General features: G+C 53.5%; 2 protein-coding genes across 2 annotated transcripts in view; one reads left to right on the top strand and one right to left on the bottom strand.

Annotated features, from left to right (window-relative positions):
- The first annotated feature begins 161 nt into the window (after window positions 1-161).
- On the top strand, window positions 162-6970 carry Polr2c (RNA polymerase II subunit C). The gene is made up of 9 exons (XM_021220311.1): window positions 162-354; window positions 456-505; window positions 2816-2884; window positions 3017-3069; window positions 4527-4655; window positions 4972-5023; window positions 5259-5427; window positions 5548-5622; window positions 6188-6970. Exons 1-9 carry the CDS (start codon window positions 269-271, stop codon window positions 6330-6332), a joined length of 828 nt encoding a protein of 275 aa, XP_021075970.1. The 5' UTR covers window positions 162-268; the 3' UTR covers window positions 6333-6970.
- The window catches only part of Dok4 (docking protein 4), a 12317-nt gene continuing 2719 nt past the window's right edge, over window positions 6587-16184 (bottom strand). The window contains exons 2-9 of the mRNA XM_021220310.1: window positions 13529-13736; window positions 10068-10175; window positions 9810-9924; window positions 9441-9560; window positions 9164-9353; window positions 8351-8489; window positions 8075-8195; window positions 6587-7976 (exon numbers count right to left, since the gene is read on the bottom strand). Of these exons, the coding sequence (XP_021075969.1) occupies window positions 7858-7976; window positions 8075-8195; window positions 8351-8489; window positions 9164-9353; window positions 9441-9560; window positions 9810-9924; window positions 10068-10175; window positions 13529-13594 (978 nt within the window). The 5' untranslated portion in view covers window positions 13595-13736 and the 3' untranslated portion in view covers window positions 6587-7857. The remainder of the gene's footprint in view (window positions 7977-8074; window positions 8196-8350; window positions 8490-9163; window positions 9354-9440; window positions 9561-9809; window positions 9925-10067; window positions 10176-13528; window positions 13737-16184) is intronic.

The raw sequence follows: 16184 nt of genomic DNA on the forward strand, positions 1-16184 counted from the left end.
CAGAGGCAGGCGGATTTCTGAGTTCAAGGCCAGCCTGGTCTACAGAGTGAGTTCCAGGACAGCCAGGGCTACACAGAGAATCCCTGTCTCAGAAAACCAAAAAGAAAAAGAAAAAAGAAAACACAGGCCAAGAGAGTTCCAGCCTCCAATCAGCAGATGGCGCTGCGCCCGCGTCTAGCCGGAAGCGTCGATTGGCCCTCCGACAAACGGCTGGTGGCCGCGCAGGCGCGCTGTGCGGGCTGGCGCGGGAGCCTGGCGGAGGGTCGCGATGCCGTACGCCAACCAGCCAACCGTGCGGATCACGGAACTCACCGAAGAGAACGTCAAGTTCATTATCGAGAACACGGACCTGGCGTAAGGCGGCGAGGGGAGAGGCGGGCGGGCGGGTCCTCGAGCTCCGGACCCCGGGGCTGTGACATTGGGGCTGCTCACACTGCCTGTCTTTCCTCCTGTAGGGTGGCCAATTCCATTCGGAGGGTCTTCATCGCCGAGGTGCCCATAATAGGTAAGCGACCGTCCCTCGGAGCCCGTGCCGCCGGCCCTCCGCCTCGGGTCGGGGCTGAGAACACTGCGGTGCTGGGCGCTGGGCTGGGGCAGCCTAGGCCCGCCTTGGTGCGTGCCTTGCTCAGCTGCGGGGTCCCCGGTACTGTTCGTCTACCCAAAAGCGACAGAAATCAAGAGCAAGCACGATTAAACTGTTGAGGGTTGCAGCCTCCTTATCTGGGCGGTGTAGATGCTAGGCGTCGTTAGCAGGTGATGCAGCAGATTACCGAAGTAGTGTAGATGATGCGCTTTTGCCTTGAAGTCAGTGTTCGCTACTGGCTGGTGTCTTTTGAACATGTATGTTAATTTTACAAAATCATGGGCTTCGGTTTGTATTTTGAAATCTACACACACAGAGTGTACTTGGTCTCTCCCGTCCTTCCAGACAGCACCCTGCGCTATACTTTCTTGTCTTCTCAACCCTATCTTTTTGAAGACATTTATTTACATACATGTGTCTATCTCTGGACTCGAGAGTACCCGAGTTCATGTGTAGAGGTCAAAGTACAGCTTGTGGGAGGGATTCTTTTCTCCCACCATATGGGTCCCAGGGATTGAACTGGATAATGCTTGACAACAAATGAGTATCTTGCACATCTTGCAGGCTCTGAACTCTCCCTTTATATGTGTGTGTGTGTGTGTGTGTGTGTGTGTGTGTGTGAGAGAGAGAGAGAGAGAGAGAGAGAGAGAAAGAGAGAAGATTGATTCCACATGAGAGAAAGCATATGTGTTATTAAGGTTTTCTTTAACAAAGGACATACTTTTGTTCTTTATGGTTGAAGTGTGTGTGTGTGTGAGAGAGAGAGACAGACAGACTTAAGGTTTTGTTTTTTTTTTTTGATGAATTTCTTATTTCTGCTGCATATGTAAATCATGTCCGTTTTCAGTTAGAGACAAGACATGGGCAAGCATAACACAAGGCAAAATATGACACCTGTCTTTAGGAGAGTCTGAACAGTTTTGTCGTTTGTTTGTTTGTTTGTTTGTTTTGAGAGAGGAAGGAAGCCAAAAGGGAGTGGAGCATTTGTAAACATGAACACACAAGGTTTTTTGAGACTGGGAATTCCCACCAGGGGGTTGGGGAATGGGAATGGTGGAAGTAAATTAAGGGCATTCGATGGGCCCCAGAAGTAAATCGTCGGGAAGCTTGGGCCTTGCTTGGGTTGAGAAAGCACTGTGGGGAAGGGCAGGTTGGGTCTATCCTCAGCTGGTCTTCCTCAGTTGGGTCTATCCTCAGCTGCTTGAGAACTGAGCTTGATTTCTGAACATTACTGTTTACATGCAGGTGTTTGCTGGTGGGTGATTAGACACATACTTAAGTGAAGCATCTGTATGCTACAGTCCTATATGCCCAGCAGTGCCTGGGAGGGATTGGGTTTTATTGTTAGTGGGCTTTCCCTGTTGAAGCCGTCCAGCGAACATCTACTGATGGGAGGAACACTGAAATTCCAAGTGGACTACCTGGTTACATCATAAATGAGGGTTGGGATGTTTTGCTCTCATGATGTTTTCCCTGACTTTAAATTTTTAAAATTGTTTTTTAACGGTGTCTCTGTGTGTGGGTGTTGACCGGTGAATGCAGGTGCTGGAGGTGGCCAGGGGTCTCAGATGCCCCTGGAGTTGGAGTTACAGGGGTTGTGAGCTGCCTGACATGGGTGCCAGGAACCTCGTAACCTCGTAACCTTGTAACCTTGGAGCCATCCCTCCAGCCCAGGGTGCCCAGATAGCTTTTGTTGTTGGGTTTGGGATTGGCACAGGTAGCAGATTTAAAGTAATCATTAGAAAAGTATTCAACTCCCTAAATATTCCAAAAAGTTCTAAGTGAGAGAGAGAGAGAGAGAGAGAGAGAGCATGCATGCGCGCGCGTGTGTGTGTGTGTGTGTGTGTGTGTGTGTCACTAGCAAGGCCTATACCCAGTTCACTGGGGCAGGAAGGTGTTATGTATGGTGTGTGGGATCCCTGAACCTGGAGCTACCACTTTGAAGTCACTTTGAACCTCTTGCAGCCTGGTCAGGACACCTTCAGCTTTGTAAGCACTGACTTGATGCTTGCTTTTTTAATTTTTGTTTTTGTTTGGATGGGGTTTTGTTTGTTTTGTTTTTTGAGACAATGTTTCTCTGTATAGCCCTGGCTGTCCTGGAACTCACTTTGTAGACCAGGCTGGCCTCTGCCTCCTGAGTGTGGGGCAGAGTGGAGACAGTACTGCTGCAGGTCTGTAAAGGAGTCCAATGGCTAGTCCTCGCTCACCCTGTTTTGTTGCTGCCTTTTCCAGCCATCGACTGGGTTCAGATTGACGCCAATTCCTCGGTCCTTCATGATGAATTCATTGCGCACAGGCTTGGTGAGTGCTGGTGTTGAGGTGGAAGGGATCAAAGTGGGACGCTCCCTGTCCCCAGCTTGCGTGACCTCCTTGAGGCTCTTGGGATGGTTTGGCTGTTGGCTGTTCTGCAGAGCGCTCTTCTGTGTCTTGCAGGTTTAATCCCCCTCACTAGTGATGACATTGTGGACAAGCTGCAGTACTCCCGGGTATGTGGCACGGGGAGGGGCAGGGGACTGTTCTCCCTGGAGTCTTCCTGGGTGTCCCTTCCAGTTGACTGTGGCATACGGTGGAGATGATGTCTTAATAGTGTAGCCCTCGGTTCTGATGGTGCTTCAGCTTGCTCTCAGCATCATCAGTGAGGCTCACAAAAGGGAGCACAAGGGTGGGTGTGGTGGCAGAGGCAGGCAGACCTGTGTGAGTTCCAGGGCAGCCAGGGCTGTACAGAGAAACCCTGTCTCAAAACAACAGAAAGAGTAGGGGAACATACCCACTTTTATGTATGTACAGGTCTGCCTCTGTGTCTGTGCGGGGGGGCTAAGGTGAAGAGAGGGTATCAGAGCCCCTGGAGCTAGTTACATGCAGTTGTGAGCTGCTGGATTCAGGTTCTGGGAACTGAGCAGGAGGTACTTAGAACAGCCGAGCCGTCTCTCCAGCCTCCATTTATTCTTTTTGCTTTTGTTTTAGTTTTTAATAGAGTCTCACTATGTTCCTCTGGCTGGCCTTGAACTGAAATCTCCCTGCTCTGCCTCCTGTGTGCTGTGTCCCCATGCCTGTCTGAGAAATGTTAATAAAACATCCATTTATTTTTTTCTCTCTGTAGTTAGTAGATGTTAATGTTTTACTACATTTGCCTGATTTTTCCCCTAACCTTTTAGAAAATAAGTTGCAAGAGCCCCGACCCTTCTCTTCTCCATACTTGACCACATGTCAGTGTGCTGTAATCCTCTATGGCTGGATGCCTGCATCGCACCATTTACAGGGTTACCTAGTGAGATATACCCTGGCTCGGAGCACACAAAACATCCTCAAAGAATGGCAAATGTTGATAATTAAGAAAGCTGGAAGGTGGACATATAACAGGTGGCAGTCTGTCCTCTCTGTGTTCTATATGCGATTTTGAAGTAAAGTTTAGCCAGATGTTGTGACACATGCCTATGATCCTATCACATGGGGAGTAGTAGCAACAGAAGGACCATATATAGTTTAAGTTTCATATACATTAAATTCCAGGCCAGCTTGTACTACCTGAGCGCCAGCCTCCATCCCCAAATAATCTAGAACTTGAAAGGTGTTTTGTTTTTGGGGGGTGGTTTGTTTGTTTGTTTTCCTGTTCTTCCCTTGTTTGTATTTTCAGTAATTCCCAAGCTGGTCTGCATAGACAGGACTCTATGGTCCCATAAAACCTTGGTCCTCTGAGATGTCCTCTCTAGGCACTGCTGCATTGGGAGTGTGCCCCCTAGTGGTCACCTGTAGCAGTGAACATGGAAAGGAAGTGTAGTTAGTTACCTGCGGTTATACAAGTTATCATGAGGTGAACCAGATGTCACAGCCCAGAAGGACTGGGACTGTGGTCACCCCTTTTCACCAAGAAGAATTCGTAAAGAGCTGGTTAGGAGAAGCAGAGAGTCCAGTCTCCTCATTCCAGCTGCCCTTCCTGCCTCAGGACTGCACATGTGAAGAGTTCTGCCCTGAGTGTTCTGTGGAGTTCACTCTCGATGTGAGGTGCAATGAAGACCAGACGCGCCATGTCACCTCCCGAGATCTCATCTCCAACAGCCCCCGGGTTATTCCGGTTAGTGCCTCTGCTCTTCTCTGCCTGCCTCCAAGTGGGACAGATGTTAACCTGCCCTGTGACCATCTACGTTAACTGCCACCTAGATGTGCTGGTGGTCCTGAGTTCCTGAACGGAGCAGTATTGGTACCATGTGCCCTATGTTGTTCAAAGACCCCTTTAAAGGCCTCTGGGCTCTTTGGACAACTCTGCCTTCTCCTCCTTCTCGACCTCCTTTCCCTGGATTGACAGATTATAGGTGCATTTGCTGAGAGACAGTTGCCAGAGGTGACTGAGCGGTAAGAGGCTAATGCATACTTGTTTGGGCTTCCTACAGGTGACATCCCGGAACCGGGATAACGACCCTAATGACTATGTGGAGCAGGATGGTAAGGGGGTGGGGCAGGGTGGTGAGGGGATGGTGTAGGATGATAAGGGGTGGGGCAGTCAAGCGGTGGCCGGAAGATGCAGAGGTCAGATGTACCCCTTTGAGTTGCCTGGTCTCTTTCATTCATCTTTGGACCCTTTTGCCAAGATGTGGATTGTCTTCATGCAGTACCACAGGTCACAAGTTGGAGAACTTGCCACTTTTTGTTCCTGGCTCACTCTCATCTCTCCCTGCAGACATCTTAATTGTCAAGCTGAGGAAGGGGCAGGAGCTGAGACTTCGAGCCTATGCCAAGAAGGGCTTTGGCAAAGAACATGCCAAGTGGAACCCTACTGCAGGGGTAGCTTTTGAATACGATCCAGACAACGCACTTAGGCATACAGTGTATCCCAAGCCTGAGGAATGGTATGTCCTGGGGGGAAGGGGAAGCGGCAATGGCTGCAGTGAGTGATAAGTAGGTAGGTGCTCTGAGAGCCTCGCTACAAGCAGAAGTAGCCTCTGTGCCTCACCTGTGCTTGCCCTCAGGCCCAAGAGTGAGTATTCCGAGCTGGATGAGGATGAGTCGCAGGCTCCCTACGACCCCAATGGCAAGCCAGAGAGGTAAGACCCCAGGCCTGCTTGCGACTGTAATTGTGAATAGAGGTGTGGGAAGCTGTTAGGCAGTCACATACCTAAACTCACCACACCACACTCCATCCCCCACTGCCACCCTTATCCCCCACCGTGTGATAGAAGAGCTAACTGCCAAACTCACATACACTTCTTGAGTTGGTCTTCATTCCTCTCCGGCCACTGTGAGGAAGGGGGCCTTATTGCCCCATGCTGTTTCTGGCCTTCCTATTTAGGCTCAAGCCTGAGTGAGACTGACCATAGCCCTCCCGTGAAGGGCTGAAGGGCTGTAGCCAGCATTGTGTTTGGTTTTTCCTGCTGTCTCTGGTGTAAAAATGCACACAGAGAGTCATCTTAGGGTTTTTACAACAGTGCTGCTTAGAAATAGCTGTAGCTTCCTCGAGGAACTGACGTGGATCTGGCCCACTCCGCATAAGGGCTTTAGGGTTAGGGCAGTCCCCGTCCTAAGACCAAAGACCTCATAGGAATGGAATCAAGTCTCACAGAAGCCCGAGCTTTGCCTCATGAGAGCTCTCACCCCACTCTTGTCTCTCAGGTTTTACTACAATGTGGAATCGTGTGGCTCGCTGCGCCCTGAAACCATTGTCCTCTCAGCCCTGTCGGGGCTGAAGAAGAAGCTGAGTGACTTACAGACTCAGTTAAGCCATGAGATCCAGAGTGACGTGCTCACCATAAACTAGCCGCAGCTTGCCTGCCGCCCAAGACTAGGTTCAAGGCCTCGGGAGCCCTTGTGATTTCTGGGCTGTGGGTTGCACTTGCTCAGTCTGCCTCCTGGAAGGCCATCGGAGAGATTGCCAGGGTTCCACTGGTGTTAGACACGGCAGTTTTTATTAGGCATTGAGCATCCCAGGCCCTACTGTAGTGGTTTTCAGGCAGCATGGGGGGAAGCACACACCAGCACAGAAAAGAAGGAATATTTATTGATCAACAGTAGTTGTCTTTTTAAAAGTTTTTATTTTTGGCAATAAAGAGCACAACAATCTCCTTCATGCGTCATCGTGCCACTAACTGAGCCAGTTCTGCCTCCCTCCCAAAGGGTTGGGCCCATTTCTTGTACAAACTAGCTGACCTCTGGGTGGTCATTTCCTGGGTCACAGAGTTGGGCTGGCTGTGCCACCTCCCTGGCTCTAGGGCACCCCCTGGGAGGGACCCCCCCTTGTCATTCCACCACACATGTGAACAGTGGTTATTTACAAGGTCTATTCCCACAAGTCAGAACCCTAAAGTATTAAAAAACAGAAACACGCAACAAAAGGTTTGATGTGAATATAAAGATAGCCCTTCTGCACGGTAGTCAATAAATACCAGCACTAGAAAATCAATTGCTTTAATTGCATTTCAGCAGGGAGCCTCAGCACCGTGTGGGGATATAGGAAGGTCTTAGTTTTGGAATCTGGCCTGGGGTGGCTGGCCCGGGCAAGGGACTCCCCCTGCTGGAGCACTATACCCCTGGTCAGTGAAGGAGAGCAGCAAGGTGCTCCCCACAGCAGTCCCGCTGCAGTCCTCCCTCCAGGCTGGCCCCAACCATCTTCTGCTGCTGAGGTAACGGGAGCCCCGCCCAAAGACATCTTCAGCCTACTGAGCAGGAAGGGGCCAGTGCAGAAAGTGCATTTAAAAGCCAGATGCCACCTCTGCTTAACATTTCCAAGTGCAAGGCTGCCACGTGGTACAGTGAAGTTTAGGACTTCCTGTGTCACTGTAGGCTCAGAGGACAGAAGCTACCTGCTGTCCTGGCCCTTGGGCTTCTGAGGAAGAGCCAGCAGACAGCACCAGTCTGATTGTCCCCCCTCCTCTGACCCTGGCAGCCTAAGCCATCTTGGCAGCAGGAGAATTGTATCACTGAGGACAGGCACTGCCGCCCTCATACTCAAAAACAACCTTGACCATGCCTGGTCGTGGAATTAAAAAATGGGTATGTGTTGGTGGGGAGGGATAGAGGGAAGCCTCGTTTATACAGAATATGTTATAAGCCATATATATTAAAACCATTAACAGTGTATAGTCCCATGGTGGCTCTTAGCCCCTCATGCTCAGGTGGTGTGGCCAGCCATGTGCTGAGGTCCAGCCTCACCCTTGAGGGCAAGGAGGGACAGCTTGCTCTCCTCTGGCTCTTGGCCACCAGCTCCTTGAGGCTGTCCATGGGCTGCGGCAGTGAGCCTTCCAACAGGCGGCCCAGCAAATCATGAGTTCTCGCCAGCCTGGCTGTCACTGGGAAGGGGTCTTGGCCTCACTGCTGTCCTCCTGACTGGGCTTTGGCTTAAGCAAGATGAATCTGTTCAGGAGGTCTGTTTCTGAGCTGGCCTGGGCTGCCCCATAGCTTTCACCTGTGGACAGAGATGCAGGCTCAGAATCTGAATCCAAGACCAAAGGTTGTCTGTCGCCCAGGAAGCCTCCATGGGGACAGGCTCCAGTGACGACTCACCATAGCTGGAGGCTTCAGCAATGTTCTGAGAACCTGTGATGTGGTGCCAGTACGCACTGCGGGGCAGCATGGCCGTGGGTGTGCAGGGATAGGAGTAGTGTTCAGTGCCCTTGTTCAGCAGCTATGACACAGAGGAGAGGTCCCATCTGTTAGTTCTGGGGACACTGCTGCCAGCCCAAGGTCCTGCCTGACTCACCTGCAAACATGCTGGTGGAGACTTAAGCTAGCACATCTGCCCCACCTCCCGGTGCCCTGGGGCAACAGTCACCGCCTCACCCTCACATTCTTCTCCATCTCCAGCAGGACTCGCTTGTGCTGCTCGGCGATGGCCAGGGTGGCACTATGAACCCGCTGGTAAATCTGCTCCCCTTCCTGTGTCTGGAAGGTATAGAGTCCTTCCCCAGCGTCACACATCCTAAGGACACAGGGAACAAGGAGGGCAAGGTGTCAGGAATTCCACTGTGTGTGTGTGTGTGGGGGGGGGGTGTATGTGCTCGCACACTCTCTCTTGAGCAAGTTCTAAATGCCAGCTGTGGGTGTACCAAGGTCTTCAGGGAGAAGTTGGCCGTGGTCTGGGGAACTGGCCACAGTACACAGGCTGAGCAGTAGTTACCACATACCCCGTGGAGGTTTGATAGCTTCACAGCAATTATTCATTTAGAGGAACCTAAAGCATCCTGGAAAATAGTCACTTAGCCAAGGTTACACAGAGGGTAGTGTGGAGCTGAAGTCTAAGCAGGCTGCTGGGGTCCCAGCAAGGGCCTTCCCTAGCTAGACCATCATTCTGTCAGGCTAGGCGCTTTTTTTTAACCCTCCGATAGGAAACTGGTACTAAGGCCACAAAGAAAGTGTCACTGCTGGCAGGGACTGAGCCAGGGAGCTGGGCTTTGGCATATAGCTTCGCTTGACCTGCCTGTTATAAGTTAATTACTTCTGGCTTTGGGTTCCTCTCCTGTAAAACTGAAGTATTATATCCCCCCCGCCCCGCCCGGTTGCTATGTTGATGAATGAACGTGCCTGATGCCATGCAGAGAGAGCAGTCTCCATGATGGCCATAGCGAGCCAGGATGGTAAGAAAGAGGGTACTACCTGCCCGCCTCAAAGGTAAAGCGCGTGGCATCTCGGCCATAACGGCGCAAAGAGCAGAGGGGCCACGAGACGAGCTTCACGCGGGGGTTGTGTATGTCCCAGAGGTAGATGTTCTCATGAGTGATCTGCAGCTTGCACTCCCCATACACGTCCAGGTTGGGGCAGGGTAACAGGAAGACGTTGAAGCGATCTGCGGCAGCAGCAGATAACAGCTGAGCTAACGGGAGGGGGGTCCACCTTCCCCCCTCCCCACCTGGAGACCCAGCCCCAGCCTCACCTGTCTGCTCACACTGTACTCCTGGGGCCAGGAGGTCAGGCTCTCCCAGGCTGATGTCATTGAGCCGTGATCCCAGACATTCCACGGACAGTGTCTTGTACCACTCCTCTGCCTCCAGCTCTAGAGAAAAATAGCACTTCATAGTTCGGCCAGCTCAGCGTCCCCACAGCCCACCCAGTCTGCCCTGGGCCGACTCATTGCACCTTGCAGGAAGACCTTGCTGCCTGCCTTGCCCACCTCTGTCTGGGACCTTACTCCACTAAGGGCACAGCTCTCCCACTCTTCTTGCCAGGGTTGGCCTTGCTCTGGTACCCACTGACTGTGACCGGCCCAAGGAGAGCGGATGGAGTCTGCAGTCTGGGGCCTTACCTGAGTCACAAGTGAAGGTGCGAGCGGAGTCGTCCGTGAATATGATGGCCACCGCCTGCCTCTTGGTCTCCTTAGGGAGCCGTGTGACACACTTGACGTTGCTGATCTCAGTCACCTGGAAGGACATCCCAAGAGATTTAGCCAGGCTGGGGCACTTCACCCTACCTCCCATAGCTGGGTTCTCCAGGAAGGTACTCTCAGGCCTCAGCGAGTCATCTTTGCTCAAGGGTTGGGGGATCTCGGGCCCAGGCCCCTAACCTTGGGGCAGCCTCGGAGGCACACTGACTTCTCATCAGGATACTTCTCCAGTCGCTGGGGTCCCTTGCTGGAAGATTTCCGGAACACCAGCCAGCACCTCCGGTAAATCTGTGGGTCAAGAAGCTGATGGTCAGATTGTTGCTGGTCCGTGATCCCCAACAATGTTGCCCTGAAGTTACCCCAGCCTCCTGAAGGGGCAATACTACACCCTTCCTTCCCTGGATCCTAGCTTAGAGAAAACCTTACGATGGTAGCTACAGGATACCAGCCAACAGAGGGGCAGCCCTATCCAAATGGCCAAGGTGGGTACTGGTGCTCATCTCTGTCGGGCTGTTCTATGATGACCCATGTAATGGAAGGAGCATTTGTGGAATGCTGGCACTATTCAGTGTCGGGGTCACTCCTGAAGGCGGTCGCATTGCTGCCTCCATTTCAGAGACTAGTGGACTATGAAGAAGGCAAGTAGGAAGGACCCAACAAGCACTGGGTCTGGTGTGAAGACAGGATTTCCAGAGACACACCCATTACCATAGGACAGACCACTGTGGCCATACATGGCGTCTCCCAGGGACAAGAGGTAGCCCCTTGCACTCAGCCTGTCTCTGCATCACCCGTGCCCTGTTCTTGGGCCTGGGCAAGGCTCTGGTGTGAGGGGAATCACTCTTACCCCCCAAGGATTTCCCTCAGCACTTAACAGTGTGCCACAAGGGGTTCCCATGGGGACCAGAGGCCCACAGAGGCTAAGGGGGCAGAGCTCTGAGCCAGCTGTGCCTCCACACCATGGTACCTTCCTTATGTGGTATCTTGCCTGCCCCAACCACTAAGTACCCTGTGCTCTATGCCACTGAGATTCTCCAGAGCTTAATAAACTCCTAAAGAGGTGCCCCTTCTCCAGAGACAAACTGGCCTACTGGACACCATGAAAAGCTGTCCCAGCACCTCCATAAACTGCCCATCTGAGCTCTGGCAGAGCCTCTCTACTCCTAGACCCTTGGATTTACCAGCTCCTGCCAGCAGGCTTCAAGCCTGGCAGACCTGTTTCCCAGACATCCCTGTGCCATTGTCAATCTAAACAGGAGGGTCCTAAAGAGGGCCTGGGCTGAGCAGAGGAAGGAACGGGACCACTGGGCCATAGCCACTGGCCAACCCAGCTACCTTCTCTGTGTATGGCAAAGGAGCACTGGGCCACAGTCTCAAAGGGCTGGCAGTCAGCTCAGCTACTTCTCTGCCTGTGCCAAAGGTGCACCAGGCCCTTGGCAAGCAGATCACAGAACAAGGTGGACCCAGACAGTCCTTGTCCCTGGAACTCCCTAGAGTTGGGTCACTTGTAGCTCCTGTCTGGGACCCTGGGAGGCATGTCTGCCCCTGCACCTCTGTCCCTAGCTCAGCCCTGATCTGTCCACATGAGCCTTTTTAAAGCAGAGACCGTGTGTCCCATATTTTCGTACCCTCTGCTAATACCAGCTAGCAATTACCGACAGCTACGCATATGAATGCATGAAGGACAGGGTGGACAGACAGATAGCTGGATGGGTAGATCACTGAATGAGTGAGAGCTGCCCAAGCACCCCACCCAACCCCACCCGGCAGCAACACTGGAGGCCTGGGGGCCTGAGCACCCTGGTTGCCTGGTTACTGGAGACATACTCACACAGCCCCAGGGAGCCATGCACTCAAGAGCTCTCAGTTCTCACAGGTCTTTGATCAGCTCTTCCTAAGTACTCTGCCAGGCTCTGCTGAGGGAGGCGGGGAGGCCCTGGCAGGTAGGAAGGGAGGGTGGGCACCATTCCGTTTCCATTCCGTTCAGCACACCCCCACCCCTGATCCCTGGAGACTGAGATAAGACACTGCCTGGGGCAACTGCCAAGCCTAGCCCCTCACAAGACTGCACAGTAAGCTCAGGTCTATGGAGAGTAGAATTCCCTGGACACAGTGGATACCAATCTGGGCCAGGCCACACCCCACCCCACCTGCCAGTTCTTCCCCTGGTCTGTCCACCTCTCTACTTGGGGTCTGAGAATCCTCCTGTAGCAGGTCTGACACGGACCCCACAGGACTGCCCTGTTGCCAATGCTTTCCTGGTAAGCCCTGCCCTGGCCAGAGCTCGGCTGGCCCCTGGGGACTTGCTGGATCTAAGCATAAGGGATGGCGGCAGGAATGAGGTCCCCACTCCCGGGGCCTCTTTGCCTGCCCTTAGCCTTGCTCTTTGTTCTGTCTTGGAAAGAGCAGTGTCTCTCTACAGGCTTGGGCCAGTGAGACTCTGAACATGCTCAGCAGCCCTGCCTGCCTCCATCCACTGCTGGCCCAGCTGAGGGCAGTGGACTGCTGGCCCTTGCCTGGACACAAGACGGCTCAAGAAAAGCCCCAGAACCCCAGAAGGAACAAGAATCACCCCCACTCTAAGGTGGCCCTGAGTAAGACAAGTGACCCGTGGGCATCTCCTCACCCTCAGGCCAGCCCAGGAAGAGCCTTAAACCCAACCCATCAAGGTAGCAGGGAGGGACCAGAGGAGTTGGGTAAAACAGACTTGGGTCTCCTGTCACCAAGGCTTTCTTTCCCGATGAGAAGAGCCCCATCAGTGGAGGTAGGGGATAGCAGGGGAGCAGAGGCTCAAAGGGAGCCTGGAGCCCTACTCATGCCTCTGGGGAATTTTCCTCCGCTGGAAACCAGGATGGGGTGGGGAGAAGGGGTATGTGCCCCTCCAAGCCCCAACTCAGGGCCACCACCGACAACTCCAAAGAAAGCAGCCTGTCCCAGAGCAAGGGCCGTGCCACCCACACATGGGGGAAGTGGCAGCCCCTCAGCCTCTCTGGCCTCAGCCCCTGATGTCCCTACCCCTACCTTGCAATGAGCCACTCTCCTTCCCAAACAATTCTTTAGCACCCAAAGCAACCAACCGCCTAAAATATGATGAGGGCAGGCTCTGAACACATTGAGACACGGGTGTGTGGTAGGGCGGGCGGGCAGGGGGGGAGGGTCACTTTAAAGAAAAGAGGACAGAAGAGGTGGGGAGCAAGGCAAGGGAGGGAGGGAAAAGGGGGTGGGGAGCAAGGGGAGGAGCCCCCCCTCCCCCAGAGCCAAAGCTTCTCTCTTCTCTTGACAGCCTCACTCTCCAGTCACTCCCGCTACCCGGTGGTGGCTGCCACCTCCGCTGCTGCTGCTGCCAGCGCCTCTACTGCTGGGGCCACAACTTCAACAATAGCGGGGATGCCTCTGCCAGCCTGTCAGCTACCACTACTGGTCCAGTGGCCGGGATGCCAGCCAGCCCAGCTGGGGCGAGAGATGCAGTAGACGGAGGCTGGCTAGCCACATGCCAGCCAGCCAGTGTTGAGAAGCCTCAAACCACAGTCACACAGTACCCAGTGCTGACGGGCGGGCAGCATGCCCCCACACACCATGCCTCCAGACCCGTCTGTCCTCAGGACTGTTTATTGACAAGGGCCCCTTCCAGGGTGGCTCACCCCCAGCTTTCTGCTCTTCATCTTCACATAGCCTTGCTTGACGATGTCGTTGAAATTGGTCGCCATGGTTGCCCCGCTGTCTTTGGGGTGCCGGCTCGGCTGAGTCCCGGAGGGGTGCCCAGGTGGCTTGGTGTCCCCGATCACCTGTTTAAGACACTCCTCACCTCCCCCACCTCAGCATTGTTCTAGCAGATCCTTCGCCCAGCTCCTGCCAGAAACCCAAATGACAGGGAGATTAGAGCCAGTGACATCTTTCTCTCCCCCCTAGCTGTCTCGTTCTTTTTTTCCTTCCTCTTCCCACACTCCTCCCTCCCTCTGCCTGCCCGCCCTTCCTCCTTCTCTTCCTCCCCACCCCAGGACGGCAGAACCATTCAGGAAAAAGCGAGGTGGAGGCAGAGCAGAAAAATGGTCCAGCCCAGTCCCCTCCCTCAAGGCCAGGGCTGGCAGTTAACCCCTTCCTGGGATAGCTGCCTCCCGTTCTGCCTGCTGTGGAGGTGAAGGCAAAAGAGGGGAAGGAAGGGAGGTGGCAGGCTTTGGAGGAGCCTGGCCCCTCAGCTTGGTGGCAACTGGCCAGCCTCTTACTTACAACTTCAGGGCAGACTTAGAGCAACTTGCCAAAGCACCCCCACACACACACCTCCTGAGGACTTCCAGGAAATGGTGAGGGGGTCAGGAGATGTCCCAGGGTTCTATACCTACAAAAGCCTACACTTCCAGTCCACCACACTATACATGGTTCTCTCCAGCCTGATGAGGCTGTGAGTCACCAGCTCAAGTTATTCAGACCCTGCTCCTGGCCCCTGGACTCTTGGGCAGCTCTTCTGGGGACTGGCACTTCCTGGGCAGGAGGGCAGAGTCCAAGGGGTGGGGCCCTGGATAAGTCTGAGGAGTGTGTGGGACTGTGGGCTGTGGCCTCTGAGGAAATAGACATTTACCCTGGCCTTGGAGCTGGAATGAGTAGGCCAGTCTGAGGGTGGGGACAGGGTCCCAACAGGACACTTGGTCTGGCCAAGCCAAGCAGAGGTATGTTCTGAGCACGGGCAGGCATTAATTATATAAAGGATGACCCAGGGAAGGGGATGTAGCCTAAGCAATTCAGGAAACTTGGGAATAGCAGGGGAGGACTGGGCTCAGTTAACACAGACCCAGGCAATCTCAGCCATGGCTCAATCTAACACCTTCATTCAATACACTGGAAAAGAAAATAGCCCAGAGAGAGTAAGCCACCAGGCTTAGGTCACACAGCAAGCCCAGGACACAACTAAAGATGAATGAGAAGTTCCCCGTGTGGAACACTATCTTGTAGCCCCCTTGGGCTTCCTGCCACCGCCTAAGCTTTCTCTGCCATGAAGCCGCAGTGGTCAGGGTTGTGCTCCCCACAAGACTCCCCACATCTCCAGGATCCTTGGGTGGCAATGCAGTAGCATTTCTGGGGTCAGCTGGACATCTGTGCTGCCAGAATGGGGCCCAAGGGCAGGCATGCATCTCAGTCTGCCAGCAGCTTGGTATTAATTAATCTCCTAGAGGCCTGTCTATTGAGTCCCTAACAAGGAACAGATGGGACTCCATTGGACACAGGCAAACAAGAGGTGGGGCAGAGGGGTTACCTCTCTCTTCTATGTAGTGACAGTCCCCTTAGCCCTTCACATCCTCTATCCCAGCTCCCACATCCTCACAGCAAGTGCCCTGCCTTTCCCAGGTCTAATTGTCACCAGCCCCGTCACACCTGGGCTCTGGCAGCCAGAGAGGGGTCAGTTTTCCCAGCTCTGTCTCCACCACCTGCCTCTGGGGTTGTCCCCAGGACAAGCTCCCTCCTAAGGTGACTAGCAAGCTGACCACTGGCAGCTGGTTCCCCAGCACTGAAGACCAGTTTCCCAGCCTGCCCCCAAGAAGTCGCCAGGCCCTGGGTTCTTCTAAGGTGGCCCAGACACCAAGGAATACAGCTCTAGCAGGCTGTGCAGTCCCCCAGTTTTTACATTAATTTTTGGGGGGAGAGTGGGGGAGGTTGGGGGGTGGGGTGTTTTTTTGGTTTTTGTTTTCTCTAAAGGATCCAGGTAGAATCCTGATGATATATACCTGTAATCCCAACACTGGCGGTGGGGGTAGAAGTTCAAGGCCAGTCTTTCTACTTTAAATGAGGCAGTAAAGCCAGGAGGTAGCCACAAGCTCCAGAGCCTCCTGCCCAGCCCAGGCCCCCATTACAAACCAGTCTCCATAAACCCGATACAGGCTACTTCTTACTGGCTCCACCCGCCATCTCCTCTGTACAACCCATGGTGTTCCAAAGAACACCCAACAGTAGAACCGCTGAAAAGTAACATTTATGGGGGGGTCCAAGTCTTGCCTTCTCTGGCCTCTGGTCTCATTCAGTCCCCAGGTAGGTTGCAGATGCAGACACTGACCCAGTCCCAAAATGGGAGTGCAAAGAGGGTTGGAAAGAGAGAGCATCAAGAGAGGGCTCCAGGGCTGGTGAGATGGCTCAGTGGGTAAGAGCACTGACTGCTCTTCCGAAGGTCCTGAGTTCAAATCCCAGCAACCACATGGTGGCTTACAACCACCCTTAATGAGATCTGAAAGCCCTCTTCTGGTGTGTCTGAAGTCAGCTACAGTGTACTTATGTATAACAATAAATAAATCTTTGGGTCGGAGCAAGCAG

The sequence above is a fragment of the Mus pahari genome, chromosome 20 (assembly GCF_900095145.1).
Source record: "Mus pahari chromosome 20, PAHARI_EIJ_v1.1, whole genome shotgun sequence".
NCBI lineage: Eukaryota > Metazoa > Chordata > Mammalia > Rodentia > Muridae > Mus > Mus pahari.

Excerpts from the sequence above, each read along its gene's own strand:
- Polr2c (XM_021220311.1), top strand. The coding sequence starts at position 269 with ATGCCGTACGCCAACCAGCCAACCGTGCGGATCACGGAACTCACCGAA. Across the intron at positions 2,885-3,016 it reads ATTCATTGCGCACAGGCTTG|GTTTAATCCCCCTCACTAGT; the intron begins GTGAGTGCTGGT and ends TGTGTCTTGCAG. Across the intron at positions 5,428-5,547 it reads TATCCCAAGCCTGAGGAATG|GCCCAAGAGTGAGTATTCCG; the intron begins GTATGTCCTGGG and ends GCTTGCCCTCAG.